Raw genomic sequence first — 20,560 nt, 5'->3', positions numbered from 1 at the left:
TTCAAAGTCGCCCAAACAACACCGCCGCCACCTAACGACCATCTCTTGGCGCCTAAGCGAGGCTGGGAAAGTATATTCAGGGTAACGGAAATTGAGTTTCTAAGACATATAATCACCCATAGCGTATCCATGCCAATACCGGGCAATGTACAGGCGATCTTGAACATGCTGCGTCCACAGACACACAAAGACGTTCACTGCTATCTGGGGATGACAAATTTTTATCAGCGACATCTGCCTAACACAGCTGTGGTGCTGCAACCCCTAACTGCAGCACTGCACGGCCCTACCTTGAAGGGAAGTACTCCTGTTAATTGGATGGATGCAATTGGGAGAAGCTTTATTAAATCCAAACGAGACCTCACAGAAGTGACACTGGTGCACAACACTGAACTGACCATGGAAGTTGGCCACATGGAGTGGCCACTCAGTTTGAGGCGCCACGTCACGGATTGCATGGTCCCTCCCACCAGAGGTTCAAGTCCTCCCTTGGGCATGGTTGTGTGTGTTGTTCTTAGCATAAGTTAGTTTAAGTAGTGTGTAAGACTAGGGACTGATGACCTCAGCAGTTTGGTCCCTTACGAATTCGCATACATTTGAACCATGTACGTGGACGCTAGCCAGACAGCCATAGGTTCAGTGCTTCAACAATGCGTTGGTGGCAGCTGGCAGCCACTCAGTTTCTTCAAGCGGAAGCTTTCAGAGTCACAGTGCTCTGAGAGTGCTTATGATCATAAGTTGCTTGCTGTGTTTGAGGCAGTAAAATACTTCCTCTTGTCGGTAGAGGCTCGCCCCTTCGTAATTTTCACTGACAACAAGCCCTTAACTCATGTGTTTCGGAACAGTAATACCAAGTGTACACCACCCCAACTCCGGGAGCTGGAGTATGTGTTGCAGTTCTCCATGGACATCCACCATATTTCCAGAATCACCAACATCACTGCTGACTGCTTGTCCTGTGCTTGTGCCATTATCTCTCCTCATGTGAACTTCGAGGACATTGCCCAAGAACACAACAATGGTCAACAACTGGACAGCCTCTGCACGACATCTCCAGTGGCCTACAGCTCAAGCTAGTGCCCGTTCCTGGGTCTGCCCATAAAATTTTGGGCAACATTTCAACAGGCACATACCACCCATTTCTCCAGGAGAAATTCAGGCACATTGCTTTCGACCATGTCCATGGACTGTCACACCCCAGCATCAACACCACTGTGTCGCTCATGGCCATGTGTTTTGTCTGGCCAGGACTATAGGAAAACTGACATCAGCCAGCATGCCAAAGTCGAGAGGCACAGCCATGCACCTATCAGTGCCTTTCCCAACATGACATGACATGACACTTTGAACATATCCATGTTGACATCATGCGCCCTCTTCCTCTGTCCCAAGGCAAGCATTTTCTGCTGACGATGGTATACCACTTCACATCCTGGCCAGCAGCAACGTCGATAGCGGATATCATTATATCACTGCCGAGACCCTCACTACAGCCTTCGTTGACACCTGGGTGGCATGCTTCAACTGCCTCAGTCACATCAAAATGGATCACAGCTACCAGTTTGACTGAATGGTGTTTAAACAAATCGCCTGACTGTGTGGTGTGCAGTTACATAGAACTACCAGCTACCACCTGGCATCTAATGGCACAGTCAAGCGGCTCCATCGAACACTAAAAGCTGCCCAAACTTGCCACAGTGCTGCCTGGGCAGATGCACTCCTGCTGGTACTACTCGGCTTGCAAGTAACACTGAAAGAAGAGATCAGAGCTTCACCTGCTGACTTTGTATACGGACAATCTCTTGCCATCCCTGGTGATTAATGGAGGAGGTACCGCCGCCCGGGATTAGCCGAGCGGTCTAAGGTGCTACAGTCATGGACTGAGTGGCTGATCCCAGTGGAGGTTCGTGTCCTCCCTCGGGCATGGGTGTGTGTTTTGTCCTTAGGATAATTTAGGTTAAGTAGTGCGTAAGCTTAGGGACTGATGACCTTAGCAGTTAAGTCCCATAAGATTTCACACACATTTGAACATTTGGAGGAGGTACCATCACCGTGTGATGCATCAGCTCCTCCAGTGGCAGAACATCCGTGCGCCCACATGGCCAACCTCTGACCACATGCACTGACGTGGCATGCCACTAGCAAAGTGTTTGTACATGGCAACCTATGGTGCTGCATACATGTCATGCTGCATACTCACACAGTACAGCCACCACTTTGGCTGCCACATTCAGGTCCACGTCATGTCATCATCTGCAGCGAGAGAATGCTCAGTTCAAACGTAATGGCAAGCTGACTAAAGTGTCAATTGACTGAGTCAAGCCGGCTTACGTCTTGATCGCTCCTGCTGCCATTTGCTTCTTTGACCCAGAGGAAGACCTGTTAATGGATGACGCTTCCTCTGGCACCAGTCAGACAGAGCCTGCACCTGTGTCTGCCAATGATGTGTACCTACCACCAGCTGTCATTACACTGCCAAATGTGTTGCAGCCCCCCTTCGCTTTGCCCAGCCAGCTGGCACAGCTGCCCATTCTGCACCCACCACAAGCACCCAGGCCACCCCTACCTCAGCTGCCAACAGACTACATCACATGCTCTGGCTACTGCATCTGCTTCAGATACCTGTGCTGTGTCATAACAACCTCCCAGTCATCACATGCTGTAGACACCCATCTCCAGTGAGCTGTGTCATCAGCGCATCATCTCCAGTCGAGCTCTGGAAACCACTCCCATGTAACTGGCTGCTTGTTCGTCACAGCTCCTGGACTTGTGTTCACGTCCCTGTGCCTCCGCCATGTCGAGTGTTGATGCCAGATTAACTTCTGCATTGGATTTCTGTGTCCTTTCCCATCGAGCTCCAGACATCTCCCTCCTTGCCACTGGGCTTGTCTGTCACAGTTTGGGAACCATGTTCATGGGACCAAATCTTACTCGTGCTAATACGGACACTTTGCATGATCTCAGTACCTCTGCTGTGCCGAAGCATCAAGTCTGGACTGAATTCCATGCTGTGCTTCTGTGACCAAGTACGTCTGTGAACTTTGAACAGAGAAACTTGTGAATGCTTTATGTCATTACCTTTTATTATAAGCATTTTTTTGGAGATGACATCTTTTCATACAATTCACAGCCAGGGCTGTTCCTGCCACTACTGTCACCAGCCTGATGCGTGAGAACAGGTCGACCATGCACCCGCCCGCTGTCATCATGCACCACCACCATTACCGTTGATCACCCTTTCTCCACTGCGCTCATACTGACTTCACAACGAAGCACATGAAACCCAATCATCCGTCACACAAGTTGAATGCCTGCACTTTCTTGTAGCTTCCGAGCTCTGCTCTCCAAACGTGCCACAAAAATGCATGAATTATCCAGAGCCGCTCACGGCCAGCAGAAGTTAGCTTCATCTGATACTCGTTGGTATGCATGTCTGCTGATAGGCAAAATGGTGGGAATGTGTGGCGCGCACAGACACGGGGCAGAAAAGAAACAATGGCAGTACGAATTGAGCCGCAGTACAATACAGAGACGTTTTTCGAGAGTCTGTAACTTCAATTCCACAGATCTAATGGGTCGAGGTTAATATAACTTCCCACAGACGCATACAGAAGTTTGTTTTCGGCTCTGTGTTTGTTTCCGCATTCGCTTTGTCACAAAATACACACCACCCCACGATCACGAAAAAAAAGGTTCATTTCATTCCAGACACATGTCCACTGCTCTCATGTGCACACACAACTGGATGACAAACTCGTCACCAAGGAATGTACACCCTCCAGGATCTGTGTTCGAATGGAACTGTTATGCAAATACAGTTATTGCAACTGGCAGTTGATGGATATTACAATCTGATTTCATTTTTGTCACTTGTTCATTGACTCATTTGACAGAATAAATACATTTTCAGTAAGTGTACTTATCAATTTTCGTTAACACGCCGTCACCATAGTCTATGTCCTGAACAAGGTGCGTGGGTGCGACTGTGAAGTGAGCTCACTGCATGACTGATATGTAAGCAGCGACACTCACATGTTCGCCCTTCAGCACTGCTAAATAAAACGAAACAGTCCTTCCACTATGGAAGCAATTTAAACACATGTCAGATAAATAAGATTATTTTGGCAGGAATAGCCATTTTAATGTGTCTAATTTACATAAATAACACAACGGAATTAGCAAAGTACTGAAATCAAATGCCTGTTACTACAAATAAACAGAATTATTTTTAGAAAACAGGGAAATAGTCTCACCTATCGGTCATATGCTTCAGTTTCTCATGTACAAGAGTGAAAAGACGAAGATGGCTTCCTTTGATAAGCGAAATTTGGATATAAATTGGGAATCCGCGTCGTCTCATTTTCTTTTCCTGCCTCATTCTCATGAACGCTTCGTCCAAAATCGAGCGATCGCTGTCTGCAACTGCATGTGTCACTATTCCTGCCATCTTGGAAACTTATTCCCCGGTTAAGTTTGTTAACCAGCCAGAAATCGCCTGTTAAGTTATCCCAAGTGTATTCTCTGGTTACGCGGTATTCTGGGTTCGTACAATGCATTTCTCGCGCTATGCCGAGCATAGAGCTGAACCGGTAACCAAAAGAAGATTATACAACCGGCCCTAATGAGGCACACAGAACGATTGCTCATTCGCAAACAGCATTTCTGAAATGAACATAGTCTCGTTAGCCACGTTTATATGCTTGAAAGTAATTATTATTTCTAAGGATCATTAATTTACGGTAGTAAGTATACGAGAAGCGAGCTCGTGCTACGGAACATGGGACAATGGATGCCTCACCGCGCTCAGATTCGATACCAAAATCGAGGTCGATCGACATCCTAGCGATACACTCGATCAAGGATCCATGGAGCTCGGAAAAAAAATAGAAAAAAATAAACATCCTCGACGATAGAAACTAGGCATGAACACGTCGTTGTGAGGTGATGGAGAAGTGTCACTGCTATCAATCTAGCATGTGCTGAATGCTCGTTCCAGAGATATTTCTACTTGTTGGTTGTATGTAATGTATGTCTGTGGCTGGGTGAAACTGAAAATCAGTGATATATGCAACAACTGTTCAGTGCGTTGCGTCGTTTGTTGTGTGGAGGGTGTTGCAACAAAGAACGAGCGTTTTTGTTTTCCGAGATGGCCAGTTTGAGAATTAATGGCCAGTTGTCTGAAGATCATACCGCATTTTTCATGTGTGATGTACAGGAAAAATTTAGAGGTGTCATTGCATATTACGACGCGGTTATCAGCGTGGCTGATAAAATGGTAATGTGATCTTATCTTGTCTGTGATTGTCAGGTATTAAATTTTAGTTTGTTAAACTTAAATGGAGATTGCTTGAAACTGTAGGTGTGATTGTTAAACACACGAAGAGAAAACATGTAGTCGGTAGTCACTGATACAATGTGAAGATTGTGAAGTACGGTACCCTCTACATTGGACTTCACAGTTGCTTGCAGAGTATGGATACAGATATTTGTGATTACGAAAAAATCGGTGTAGACTTCATAATTTTGTTTACACTACTGAAAGCCGTGACCCATTGACTTAGAATTCATACCGCACTGAAAAATTACCGTCGCAGACATTGAATGTTTTTATAGCAGATGTTTAAAAGGCACCTAGAAATTCTTGCAGCGAATTCATAGATCTGAGCGGTAAGATTAGCCATGTTACATACGCTCGAAGCGGTAGGATTCGCTGATATATTCGTATATTGTGGATACCCTTACCATAATACTACCAATGGTATTCACTCTTTTATTCATCTCTAGACAATTTCCTTTGTGTAGATGTAATCAGGCCACACTGAATTTCAGTTATACCTATTGATATATGTAAATCAACACAGGCATATCAGCATTCTGTCGAAAGTATTATAAACAGTGTCTGTAGTGTCTCCACAGTTGTCATCAAATTCCTTCCACTTGACCACAGATAACTTCAGGATCATGACCATGCTGTGATACCTCTGTTACATCTCTGTGTTTTTCACTCTGCGTTTATTCATTAATCATCTGCACAGTTTCAGATTTTGTGTCATGCCTGACTTTTATTTAGTTTAGTAGGGAAGATGTATAATATTTTCTCAGGTTGGCGCTTTGTAAGAAAACACCCAGCCATATGCCCTGAAATGTTGTCCATCTTTGTTTAGGTATTATTGCTATGTTAACACCACATTTTAAGATAAAGACTATACAAACAACCTAGGCTTTGTTTGTCTGAGAATGAATGTGTATGAAAGCAAGGGAGGCTGGAAGAGGGCAAGTTGCCTTTTAACCAAAGTTACATGCTGTCAGTGTTTCTTTAATGTAATTTAATGGCAGGTATCATGGTCTCTTTCAGTGGATGTTTGGAAGTTATCCATTTATCAAATGCCATTGACTGTTTTTAACATGTTTAAGGTTTTAAAGCCTCAATGTAGTTCTGAGAAACATCTTTCAATAGCTTGATATTTTAATACATCTTAGTACACTGTGGTTAGTCTATTACTGATTTTACTGCAACTATGACATATACTATGTGATCAAAAGTATCCGGACACCCCAAAAACATAAGTTTTTCGTATTAGCTGCATTGTACTACCACCTACTGTCAGGTACTCCAAATTAGCGATCTCAGAAGTCATTAGACATCGTGAGAGAGCAGAATGGGACACTCCATGGAACTTATGGGTGATTGGGTGTCACTTGTGTCATACATCTGTATGCAAGATTTCCACACTCCTAAGCATCGCGAGGTCCACTGTTTCCGATGTGATAGTGAAATGGAAACGTGAAGGGATACGTACAGCACAAAAGTGTACAGGCCAACCTCATCTGTTGACTAACAGAGACTGCCAACAGTTGAAGACGGTCATAATGTGTAACAGGCAGACATTTATTCAGACCATCACACAGGAATTCCAAACTGCATAAGGGTCCACTGCAAGTACTATGACAGTTAGGCAGGAGGTGAGAAAACTTGGATTTCATGGTCAAGCAGCTGCTCATAATCCACACATCACGCCAGTAAATACCAAACGACACCACGTTTTGTGTAAGGAGCGTAAACATTGGATGACTGAGCAGTGGAAAAATGTTGTGTGGAGTGATGAATCACAGTACACAATGTGGCGATCTGATGGCAGGGTGTGGGTATGGTGAATGCCCGTTGAATGTCATCTGCCAGAATTGTGTAGTGCCAACAGTAAAATTTTAAGGTGGTGGTGTTATGGTGTGGTCGTGTTTTTCATGGAGGGGGTACTATCACAGCACAGGCCTACATTAATGTTTTAAGCACCTTCTTGCTTCCCACTGTTGAAGAGCAATTCGGGGACGGCGATTGCATCTTTCAGCATGATCAAGCACCTGTTCATAATACACGGCCTCTGGTGGAGTGGTTACATGAGAATAGGGACTAGTGTAGCAGGGGATACAACCCGTCGGCTTTGGACAATGACGTCACAAGTCGCCTATCGAGAAGCGATTCTTCTTAGTGTTGTAGCTCCCTTCAGTGGCTGATAAGTGTTTTTTGGCTTTTTAGAAAAAAAATCTCACGAGATAGAATAAACAGATCCACTTTACTAAGCAATCAGTAAAAAAACGAAACTGAAACATAACAGCAAAAGCGAAAATGGTAAACTGCTCTCTGGCGACTTGTGACGTCAATGTACAAAGCCGACGGGTTGTATCCCCTGCTACACTAGACCCTGAGAATAACATCCCTGTAATGTACTGGCCTGCACAGAGTCGTGACCTGAATCCTGTAGAACACCTTTGGGATGTTTTGGAACGTCGACTTCGTGCCAGGCCTCACCAACCAACATCAATACCTCTCCTCAGTGCTGCTCTCCATGAAGAATGGGCTGCCATTCCCCAAGAAACTTTCCTGCACCTGATTGAACATATGCCTGTGAGAGTGGAAGCTGTCATCAAGGCTAAGGGTGGGCCAACACCATATTGAATTCCAGCGTTACTGATGGAGGGTGCCACCAACTTGTAAGTCATTTTCAGCCCAGTGCCTGGATACTTTCGATCACATAGTGTATGTAGATTATGTAAGTTAATGTTTTTGTACCATTGTTTCTTTTTGATAGGTGAAAACAGCAAAAATATTGAATATACCTTTGATAGTGACTGAGCAGTACCCAAAGGGCTTGGGACGCACTGTATCTGAGCTAGATATCAGCCATGCATATCTTGTGGAAGAAAAAACGAAATTCAGTATGATAACTCCAGTAGTTACTCAAGCTATGCAGGAAATTTGCAAAGGAGCTGTGAAAGCTATAGTACTTTTTGGCGTGGAGGTAATTTCATCATATTTTATTTAATGTGATTTTAGATGATAGTGTGCTCCTTTCCTGTTCATGAATATATAATATTTATTTGTTTAAAATCAGAACTTTATCATATTTTTGTACACATTTTATATACAGAATACACACTTCAAACATATCAGTACATGCCCTATCGACTGATCCTTTCTTTTAGTCAAGTTGTGCCATAATTTTTTTGCCCCAATTTGGTTCGGTGCCTTTTCATTTGGTTTGCGGTGTACCCAGCTAATTTTCAGCATTCTTCCCTAGCCCCACATTTCAAATGCTTCTGTTCTCTTCTTGTTTTAAATTGCTTACCTCCATCTTTTTCGCTTCCATACAAGGCTCCACTCAAAACAAATATCTTCAGTAATCACTTTGTAACATTTAAGTTTGTATTTCCATCAATAAATTCAGCATAATAAGCCAGAGAGCTTTGCATTCAGAAAGATGTGATGTACAGGTAATTTTGGAGACCTTCCATCTAGCTTTTAAAACAATTTCAATGTGATAGCAAAGTTTTAGTATGGATCAATGGATGACCAAAATTGCTACAGATGTAAAGAACCCAAAGACCACCTTTCCCTCTGCTAATTCTTTGAAATAAGGGCACTCGGATGCTTAATATTGAACACTCTATATGTAAGGTGTGTGAGAAAAGTAATGAGACTGACAGCACTGTGAGTGAGTTGGCAGTGCTGTACTGTGTGTGTAGACCGGCATGTTCATCCCTTCAGATGCTCAGTCTGAGTTTCGGCTCCATAAAGACATCACATGATTTTTGAGAGCGACATCAGTGAAGTTGCGTTTTTGTTGTGTATTACAAAAATGGAACAGTGGAATTTAGAGCAATGTCATGCCATCAAGTTGTGTGCTAAACTCACAGAATTGCGAGTGTGACTTTTGAAATGTTGAAATATTCATATGGGGAATATTCCTTATCAAAAGCACAAGTTTTTTGCAGGCACAAGTCAGCTTTGGAAGGCCAAGAACTCAATGAAGATAAACCTCGCTCAGGGAATCAGTCGGCTTCAAATACGTCAAACATGTGTGCTCTTGTGAGATCAGACCAACATTTAACAATGATAATGGGTGACCTGTTAAACGTAAACACTTTCACAGTACATCATATTTTGACTGAAGCTTTGCACATGCAGACAAGTGGATGCTGCATTATGACAACACCCCATGTTACACAGCCACTTCCATCATGGAATTTTTAACCTCAAAAGGCATTCCTGTTGTCCCCTGATTCCCCCACCCCCCTCAAAAAAATAAAATAACCTGCTCTGAATCCTTGTCTTGTTTTCTTTTCCTGGAATTGAAAAATGTCTTAAAAGAACCTCATTTTGGGGCTCTGGAAAACTTTCAAAAGAATGTGACTGATGTTAAAAGCCCTACTATCTGAAGCCTCTCAGCACTGCTACCATGACTGAGAACGACAACTCTGCCAGTATATAGCTGCCGAAGAACACACCTCGCACATAAATTAAAGTCGCCTCCTCATGCCCGTCTGTACGTGCAGGCCAATCTCAGGAACTGACTAATGGATGCACTGATTCATGAGGAAAGTTTTTATTTGTAATTTATAAATATTTCATACACATTGTCTGAGCTATGATGAGCTATAGTTTCATTGTGAAAGCAACGTGATGTCCTTAGGTTAGTTAGGTTTAAGTAGTTCTAAGTTCTAGGGGACTGATGACCTCAGATGTTAAGTCCCATAGTGCTCAGAGCCATTTGAACCATTTTTAACCTCTCAAATCATGTGGAGATTTGCCAAAAACTAAGTGTGTCTTGGATTCCATGTTACACTTTAGTTCCCTTTTTCCAGGCTGGATAACTGGTTAGTGACAAGCAAGTCATCTAAGTGTCATCCTGTTGATTGCAGCTGTTCCAGAACAATTGCAAAGCAAAAATAACATGCAAGTCCAAGACCTGTAGTTTTCAACTCTTTATGCTCAAAAGAAACCCCAGCATGGGATGCAGTTTTACTTTGTTTGTATAAAGTAAGTTATACAGCAGTGCGGTATATGACTTCAACATTCAGCTTTCTCCTTTCCTTGAGTCGAACACATGAGGGTTGGAACTTAAATATAGGAAACTATTTATTCACAACCGATACAAAAGAGTTACATGTTTGCACCTGTTACTGTCCTTCAAAGTAGTCACTAGTGCTGTGCACAACCCGTTACCAGTGATGTGGAAGGCATAGTATACCTTTAGCAGAGCCTGTTCCGTTGATGGTGTCAATGGAGCAGTCTAAAGTTATGGTGAGTCTCGTGTTTGATGGTGATGGTGTTATCCTAGCGCATTACGTTCCTCCACGGCAGACCGTCAATGCACAGTATTATTGTTCGTTTTTGGAGCATCACCTGCGACCAGCTATGCTAAAGAAGCGGCGACACTTTCTGCGCAATGCTCGTTTGGTCGATGGGACTGGGAAGTACTGCACCATCCATCATACTCCCCAGACTTAAGTCCTTGTAACTTTGATTTTATTCCGAAGATGAAGGAACCACTTCATGGCATTCGCTTCAGAACTGTTCCAGAGATTCGATACGCAGTAGACCGCTCCATTCACACCATCAACAGAACAGGCTCTGCTAATGGTATACTACGCCTTCCACATCACTGGCAACGAGCTTTGCACCACGCTGGTGACTACTTTGAAGGACAGTAACAGGTGCAAACATGTAACTCTTTTGTATCGGTTGTGAATAAATAGTTGCCACTATTTGAGTTCCAACCCTCATACATGCAAACATGATTCTCCGCATAGTGGGGTGGAATATATTATATGGTTGGACACTTTCAAATTATGTGGAATACTGATAAATGAATCTCTGCTATTGACACATTTTGAAATATGATGACAATTTCAGCCAGCCAGGTTCTGCTTCCCTCACATTAGCAACTACAATTTGCGTTCTTAATTCACTGCAAATATTTTGAACAATGGGCAGTCAGTTACCCAACTTTTAAGTGTTCTAATAAATGTGACCAATAATGAAAAGAGGACCACCTCATCATGTGATGTGAGACTTAAAATTTGAAATAATCAGATATTTTTAACCAATAGTTTCCCTGCAACCATTTGAGAACAGTTGCATAGCAAAAAATAATGTGAATCCAAAACATATGGAGTCTTTATTTTTTATGCTTCAAGTAAAATATTTTCCGAAAAAACTACTGCAGCATCTTTGTTTTATTCACATACAGTGTGTTCCTTCAGTAGACAACTCACCTTTCAGCTTTCTGCTTTCCTTGAATCAAACCTAGAAGTGGATATGATTTTTTGCCTGGCATGGCGAAGAAGTGTGCTATAAAGAGTCTAGGAAAAAGAAATGCGCCAATGAGTCTCAATAATGCCTCACAGTCCGTACTATGCTTCACAAGAGGAGTGCTTTAACATGAACTGAACATGTAGATCATGTTTACTTTCTTCTTTTATTTGTGCCATGTCAACCACCCTCCAATACATTCTGAACACACACACAATTCACATACAATATTTGAATAGGTTGTAAACATATTATCTCCAACACTATGTACTCCCATCACTGCCACAAGATGTCACCCCAAATGTCAATTCAATAAGGAACACATAACATTCATGCTTTGAGACAACTTTATTGACATGCGCTCTTACAAGGCTTAAGCTATGTGAAAGGGATGATATTTGCTTACTTAATATTGTTCTCTGAATTTTATTCATGGCCCCCAAACAAAGTGTGCTGCGCCATTCAAGTCATCTGGCTGTGCGAAGCCGGGCTGCATTGTTAGTATTGTAATAATTACCAGTATGACCAGTAAACCAGTTCATTATCATGCTATATTTTGAGACTATAAGATGTGAGGCAGACATTTTTAGACTCAATAAATCCTGTAAAATTCCTTGACAGATCACATACGTATAAAAATGTCTGAAATGTAATGCTTTTTGATTATTATGCAAAAGTTAAACATCTGTATTAAAAAAATAAGAAAAACTTTAAAAATTATTGAAGCTATGCTGCTTTTACTGTAAGCTTTTTCTTTAGAGGTCCAGTTGATGATGTAAAATCCCTCAGTATATTTCTCTGCTCTGTTGCTACATGGTTTGCAGCTCCCCTGTGCATAACAGACACAAGGCTTCTATCCCATAAAAATATCACTCATGTATGTCAAATGTATTCCCCTCTTCATACAACATAATGTGCCTGATGTTGTTGTGCATGGGTCTATGAAAAAGGGAACATACTGAGCATATGGAGCCAGAGAAACGACTGCAATTTGGTGACACCTAGTCCCTACCACTCAGCTAACAGAAACATAACTCACATTGTTATTGTTATTACAATATAATGTCCCACTTGCATAGCTGTGTATGAATTCTTGAAGTCTTTGTCTGCAAGACACATGCTGCTGTTAATTATACAAAGTGCACTAGATGAGGAAGTTTGGGGCCCTTTCTCACCAGTTTTTGAATGTGTTCAACCCTAGCTTAAGGTAATACATGATGACGTCTAATGGTTGATGACACATGGTTACAATAATTCTATAATAAGAGTATGGAATGTTCAAACCAGTGGATTTTCCTCCAAAGAAGGGGAAAGCTGTTCTATCTAATGGAAAGTAGGAGTGATAGCTTTTGGAATTTATAAGGTTTGCTAATTATATAGTATCTAGTACACAGAGAAAAATCAGTGTTCAATGTAGTGATTTTCAATTAATAAATTTTGTAAGAAATTGATTGTAGAATGACCACATAGTTGTAGAACAGGATTTCTTCTACCAGAACAGTACACATCTACAGTTGCTTATAACCCTACCACTACTACTGTAATTTAGTATGTTTTTGCCTAAATAATAGAAAACGCTGTCTCTATGTTTCCACGTTTAACCCTCTTACTAAATTTAGTTTAGTTTCCAAATAAAGTACATTATGGGAGGATTGTCCTGTTAATAGGAAAAGCTAATCAATAGAGTTACCCTTTTTACAGGATTTGACTGTGTGTTGTGTCGAATAGATAAGTAAATCAGACTATTCACTTCTTTTCCTAATGTCTTACCCAGCAGTTAGAAAGAAACACAGTATAAACAGTATTATATTTAAGCCAGGACAACGCAGTTCCAAGTTCATTTAGTGGTTTAAAATATGTACTAATGATAGCCAGCCTATCCTGGCAATGAAACAGTGAAGTATTGGAAAAGCACAAGTATGAATTTTGCCTACTTTCTTACTACTGTTTAAGTTGCTTCTTCAAATAAATATTACTCCACATAAACAATGTAGGTGCAGACACTGGAATTATTTGACTACTACACCCGTATACATTATGTTTTTAAAAGAGAAAAAGTCCTGTAGATAACTTCAAGGCAGCTAAAAAAGATTTGGCCAGGGGGGACCTTTAGAAAAGCAGTTTGCATAACCAACAAACTTAAATACTAAAATACTTAGATACTAAAGCACATACATTTTATACTGAACATTTCACTCCTGGAAAACCTCTTTTGTACTGGAATTTACTTTTAAAAGCTATTACTCTTTTAACTAACTCTGTATAGTCAATTAACAGATTCTAGTTATTTTGCTTCACTCTGAATTTTACATAAGCAAACTTTTGCTTTAACACTTTGCAATAAGAAAACTTTTAAAACAAGATAGTTTGACTTTATTTCTCTGTAATGTACTAAAGCATGGACATATATTACTCTAACTAAATTTTTCATTATACCTTTCAGTGAAACAACTAAGACAACTTTTGTGTAACTGTTGCTAAAGATGAAAATATTTGTAAACTCTTTAACTTTATGATGCAAAATTACATTTAAATTCACTCTACTCAATTTACACTCTTCCACTACTGAGACATAATTTCATTACAACAGGACTGAGTCCCTCACACATATATCTCATTATTTACACGTAAACAATGTAAATGGTGCCTCTTGGCACTTTATAAGTCTGTAAAACAGGATACTTGGATTAATCAAACACCAGGAAGGAAGCCTATATAGGTGTGTGATTAGGATGAAATAACAGGGTGAACCAGTTTCTTTAAAGTTCAAGAATGATTGTTCATTAATAAAACACAGTTTAAATTAATGGTTCACACTGTAAAAAAAAAAAAAAAAAAAAAAAAAAATATATATCCTATCTGTTGACTGTAGACTTGAGTGTGGCGAACAGTTCTAACGGCTACACTACCCACAGTACAGCCTGAAAGTATCTTGCTGTATGGGCTCAATTTCTCTTCTCTCCTGCTCCACAAGGGCGTTGCCTCAATCACTGCTGTCTACAGACTGTGTGACTTACTCCCTACACTTGCTCTAGGTAGTGTGCCAATTCGCCCTTGCACCTTTTCCACTCCCCAGAGCCATTTTAGTTTCAAACAAAAGCACACTGGCTTTTACACAACACCTATTTCTTACATTGTTCCTAAGCATTTCCTAAAGTTGTCAAATTTACATCAACATGAACACCGAGCGAGGTGGTGCAGTGGTTAGACACTGGACTTGCATTCGGGAGGACGACGGTTCAATCCTGCGTCCGGCCATCCTGATTTAGGTTTTCCGTGATTTCCCTAAATCACTCCAGGCAAATGCCGGGATGGTTCCTTTGAAAGGGCACGGCTGACTCCCTTCCCCATCCTTCCCCAATCCGATGAGACCGATGACCTCGCTGTCTGGTCTCCTTCCCCAAAACAACCCAACCCAACATCAACATGACCAGTTTATACTTACAAATATTTTTAAATACAAAATGTCATCAGAAAATCATTTAACATAATAAACAATTTACATAGTATTTTACATACATTACTCATATACAATACAAAGAACTTCAACCTCCAGTATAGCACACTTTACTTTACATATACAGAAAATATAGTACCAATATGCGAAAATTTTAAAACAAAAAATTATAAAAATCTAGATGAACCATAAAAAATAGTGTTATATGCTGTGGCTTGAAAGAAAAAAATTGTTTTGCAGGGTTAAGGGGAGTATGTACGTCCTATACCCACAGTGTTAAATTTGCAATATTGATGACCCATTATCTCAGAACCTGTGACAGATAGAGATCTGAATATATAGTATCACTCCTTTTCTGATTACTGAACCAGAACCGAAATGTACAGAAAAATAATTAGCTAGTTATGATTTTTTAAAAATGTTGTTCAATGTTTTCTTTTAAAAGTCCACTTTTTCTTCTGTAAGTAAAAAACTGTTAGAGGTAGAGATGTTTTTTGAGGTTCAGTGGCTGCAGTATACTAACTGGTAACATAGTGTAAAATTAGAGATAGGTATCTGTAATAGTTCCTGAGATAGTGGGTCAAATAATTTTAAAAATTTCATTTCTGGCAAATCAAGTTCAAATATTTTATTTGATATTAACTTACACATGGAGGCATTTCAGCTTCTAGAAACAGCCACGCCCATAATCAGCATTATCTGGATCCTGTTCTTGACTATCCTGCAAACCTAGAAGCTTCCTTCTTTTCCTGCCTCCTGCTTCTTTAGTCATTTCCTCTGCTGCACGCTGGGCTTTCATGATCCTAAGTCGATCCATTCGCTGAAAGGCTTGCAGTGTGTTGGCACCTGGAGTGATACCAAGTTCCTCTAGTACCCAAATTCTTCCCTTTATACCATCATTAAATGTTATCACAAACACTCAAGCATAGAGTTTTCCTTCCTACAAAGACATTTTTTGGTGTGCGGGTCCAAATTACATTATTGAAAGATTCATTCGGGTTTTGTGTTCGACCATGGAGACATTTGGAAAGATGTCAGGATGAGCTAATTCTCTATATATTGGTTTAATAGCTTCCATCACTGCAGATGGTGCTATTTGTGTGCCTAAATTGTTCCTCGCTACCCGCTGCCTGAGCTTTGCGGTACTTGCACCGTGAATCAGCACCAGGTGGACAAAGACCATGTATAGGTGTATCATCAGTGGAAGATTTGTGGAAGAATGTAGCCCACACTGCTCGTTTCATCCCTTGTAGGTCATGTGTATTGTTTCTTATTGCCATTCCATAATAATGCTGGAGTTCATCAATGTTTTTGTCTGTGAGTCTTCCTTTACCGTTTAGAGTCTTTCCATCTGATAACTTCTCTTTTCCTTTTGTCTGCTTTAATTTTCGGAGACGTGTTCCCATCCATTTTTGAACGTGGCCCACACTTTCAATCTTAACAATCTGCTTATTACCATAAGGTTGGCTTTCCACTACTGATTTGTAAGCTTTTGAATCACCATCCCCCAAGTACTCAGTGTAACACACACCTCTCTTCTGTTGTGAACGTCTGAACATAGAAACAACTGCAGTAGCCTCCATAGCTCCACTAGTTCCCTCATAATTCTTAGCACAGTTTGTTTTATAGCTTTCACTTGTTTCATCAACTCATTTACACTGATGGCAGTATTTAGTTAGCACTTCAATGTCTAAAACTTTACCTGTGTCAACACTAGTGACAGTTGCAACTGCATTTATTGATGTGTGACCTCTCTTCTTCCATGTTCCATCAACTGCCACAGATAAGTCTGTTGTGTTATTTAATTGTACTGCTTCTTTTGCAGCAGCTTTCATAGAAGCAACAACAACAGATTTGACACATTCACCAATTACTTCTGTGTACTTACTTGATCTGGTTGGTGGGTTTGGCAAGTTCAGCATTGCACATAATACTTCAGCTGCAGTCAATCCTTTCCCAATGCACCTCATTCCATACAGGAATCTAACATTGCTCTCAAACAAGTTATTCTTGCACTTTTCAGAAGTCCAAAATGATGTTGAGAGCTTGCAAACTTCGCACTGAATATCATGTTTGTTAGCCAGTCCAGTCCTTGCAGATGAGTCCTCAGAGATGCTAATTTGCCCACCACAAACCTTACATGACACAGGATCTTGCAAAACTTGTCCTAACGCACTCAAATCTAAAAGAACATAACCTAAACTATTTTGATCTTTGCCAATAAATAAATCCTCATGGTCTCCAAGTTTCCTCTTCGAAGCACTAGTAGGCATGTCCTTATCACGGGTCTGTGAAAAATCTATTTCAGGATCAACACTGGATTCAGATTTTGTGATATGCTGATTTCCATGGAAACGTCGGTTCTTAAAACAACCCTTCTTTTCGTCATGTTGAAAAGAAGTATAAGAGCGTATAACAACACACCAAACCACTATGTTTTCAGTTCAAAACTTACGAAACACGACAACCACAAAGTAAATAAACAAAATGCATGTGCTATACCGCCATTTCTGTTTACACAGTGCATCCAACCTCTTAACACGAACATTAACATGATTTCAAGGAATAAATAGCTGAAAACCACAGCCTTCTAGATTTAATAGTTCAAGAGATAGAGATACTTAGGCAAGTCAGTGCAGAACGACCAGATAATTTTACACATGCACTATTAACTTTGAAATGATAAAAACTACACTTCCAGTGGAATTTTTCGACAAATAATGCATCAAATTATTCAGGAGATATCAAATATTAATAAGAGATAATAATCCGAAAATGTCACTTTTTAACCAATTCCGCCATACGTACTCACCTTAAAGAGGTAATAGGTTTTAGACAATTACTCTGCTTTTATATGGATTGTCTGGTTTCGTAGCACCTTTGTCTTACTAATGTGACATGGTTAGTGCCCTTGGCAATTGGAGACAGAAGGGAGGGCTTTGGTTTTATAATGGAAGGCATGTAATCATTGAAAGATGACTGAGAGAATGATGTGGGACATTGACATATGGTTGGAGCTAGGAAAGGATTGGTATTGGGCAAAAAGTAAAGCTGTTTTGAGCCTCATTGCTAGTTTGAGCATCAAAGTCTTTACTAGCTGTGCTCCTTTTTGGATGAGAAATGCCTTTGCCTTCCTCCAACCTCTGAACTGATTTATCCAGCCAGTTATATGTGGATGTACCTTTTACTGTGGACTTTAAATCATGGTACAACCTGACATTTTATACACTTACAAATTGTTACCAAAGGTGAAAGAATCAACAAATGTGAGAACAAACACTCCAAGTAACGATCCATGCCAACCTGTAAAAGGGAAGTGATTTATGTAATATCAAAAGGATGAAAGAGTGTGGGCAGATAGCAAATAATGCAGTATATGAAATAATCATCATAATCTTGGGATATGTGGCACACGTGACTGATGTTGACAAGCAAATAGCATATTGGACCGAGACAGTCACACAGAGAGACTGCAAAGTTTACTCTGAGACAAGGATGATAAAAGGTTTGAAAATTAGAAAAGATATTCCCTGTGCAATGGCAATAGAAGCTAAAAGGCCATGCAATGCGCAGAAAGTAGTATTTTGTGTTGACTCTTATATGCTCTGTATGGGCTGGGAAAACTGTTTGTTGTAGGCAAGGACAGTCTTACAAAGTTCTACTGTTAAACAACTGCTTTAATTTTCCTGACAGACCACAGGTGAAAGAAATGTTTTAGATCTCCTGGATACAAACACACATGATCTTCTTGAGAGTGGCACCAATGAGGGAGGGCAAACATAAACATAGTCAAAGCCTTGCAGACAAACAAAAATTATGTGAAGCAAAATGTAATGTGAGGAGGGCTATGCGAGAGGCATTCAATGAATTCGAAAGTAAAGTTCTATGTACTGACTTGGCAGAAAATCCTACGAAATTTGGTCTTATGTCAAAGCGGTAGGTGGATCAAAACAAAGTATCCGGACATTCTGTGACCAAAATGGTATTGAAACAGAGGATGGCAGACTAAAGGCCAAAATACTAAATGTCTTTTTCCAAAGCTGTTTCACAGAGGAAGACTGCACTGTAGTTCCTTCTCTAGACTGTCGCACAGATCACAAAATGGTAGATATCGATATAGATGACGGGGATAGAAAAACAATTAAAATCGCTCAAAAGAGGACAGGCCGCTGGACCTGATGGGATACCAGTTTGATTTTACATTGAGTACACAAAGGAACTTGCCCCGTTCTTGCAGTGGTGTACCCTGGGGCCCCAGAAGAGCGTAGTGTTCCAAAAGATTGGAAAAGGGCACAGGTCATACCCGTTTTCAAGAAGGGACGTCGAACAGATGTGCAGAACTATAAGCCTATATCTCTAACGTCGATCAGTTGTAGGGAATTTTGTAACACACATTATGTTAGTGTATAATGACTTTTCTGGAGACCAGAAATCTACTCTGTAGGAATCAACATGGGTTTCGAAAAAGGCGATCGTGTGAAACCTAGCTACCTAGCTCGCACTATTCGTCCACGAGACTCAGAGGGCCATACACACGGGTTCCCAAGTGGATACCGTGTTTCTTTAACTTCCGCAAGGTGTTCGATACAGTTCCCCCACAGTCGTTTAATGAACAAACTAAGAGCATATGGACTATCAGACCAATTGGGTGATTGGATTGAAGAGTTCCTAGATAACAGAATGCAGCATGTCGTTCTCCATGGAGAGAAGTCTTCCAAAGTAAGAGTGATTTCAGGTGTGCCGCAGCGGAGTGTCGTAGGACCATTGCTATTCACAATATACATAAATGACCTTGTGGATAACATCGGAAGTTCACTGAGGCTTTTTGCGGATGATGCTGTGGTATATTGAGAGGTTGTAACAATGGAAAATTGTACCGAAATGCAGGAGGATCTGCAACGAATCGGCGCATGGTGCAGGGAATGGCAATTGAATCTCAATGTAGACAAGTGTAATGTGCTGCGAATACATAGAAAGAAAGATCCTTTGTCATTTAGCTACAATATAGCAGGTCAGCAACTGGAAGCAGTTAATTCCATAAATTATCTGGGAGTAGGCATTAGGAGTGATTTAAAATGGAATGATCATATAAAGTTGATCGTCGGTAAAGCAGATGCCAGACTGAGATTCATTGGAAGAATCCTAAGGAAAAGCAATCCGAAAACAAAGGAATTAGGTTACAGTACACTTGTTCACCCACTGCTTGAATATTGCTCACCAGTGTGGGATCCGTACCAGATAGGATTGATAGAAGAGATAGAGAATATCCAACGGAGAGCAGCGTGCCTTGTTACAGGATCATTTAGTAATCACGAAAGTGTTATGGAGATTATAAACTCCAGTGGAAGACTCTGCAGGAGAGACGCTCAGTAGCTCGGTATGGGCTTTTGTTGAAGTTTCGAGAACATACATTCACCGAGGAGTCAAGCAGTATATTGCTCCCTCCTACGTATATCTCGCGAAGAGACCATGAGGATAAAATCAGAGAGATTAGAGCCCACACAGAGGCATAC

At 40.8% G+C, this 20,560-nt stretch overlaps 1 protein-coding gene across 3 annotated transcripts in view; it reads left to right on the top strand.

The window, feature by feature from the left end:
* Nucleotides 1–4,896: 4,896 nt before the first annotated feature.
* The window catches only part of LOC126469887 (isochorismatase domain-containing protein 1-like), a 32,172-nt gene continuing 16,508 nt past the window's right edge, over nt 4,897–20,560 (top strand). For all 3 annotated transcript variants that reach the window (XR_007586091.1, XM_050097222.1, XM_050097223.1), the window contains exons 1-2: nt 4,897–5,275; nt 8,088–8,297. Coding sequence is in view for 2 of the 3 variants with exons in the window: in XM_050097222.1 (XP_049953179.1) it covers nt 5,066–5,275; nt 8,088–8,297 (420 nt within the window). In the remaining variant the exon portion in view is untranslated. The remainder of the gene's footprint in view (nt 5,276–8,087; nt 8,298–20,560) is intronic.

The sequence above is a fragment of the Schistocerca serialis genome, chromosome 3 (assembly GCF_023864345.2).
Source record: "Schistocerca serialis cubense isolate TAMUIC-IGC-003099 chromosome 3, iqSchSeri2.2, whole genome shotgun sequence".
NCBI lineage: Eukaryota > Metazoa > Arthropoda > Insecta > Orthoptera > Acrididae > Schistocerca > Schistocerca serialis.
This window is presented reverse-complemented; position numbering and strand designations above follow the sequence as displayed.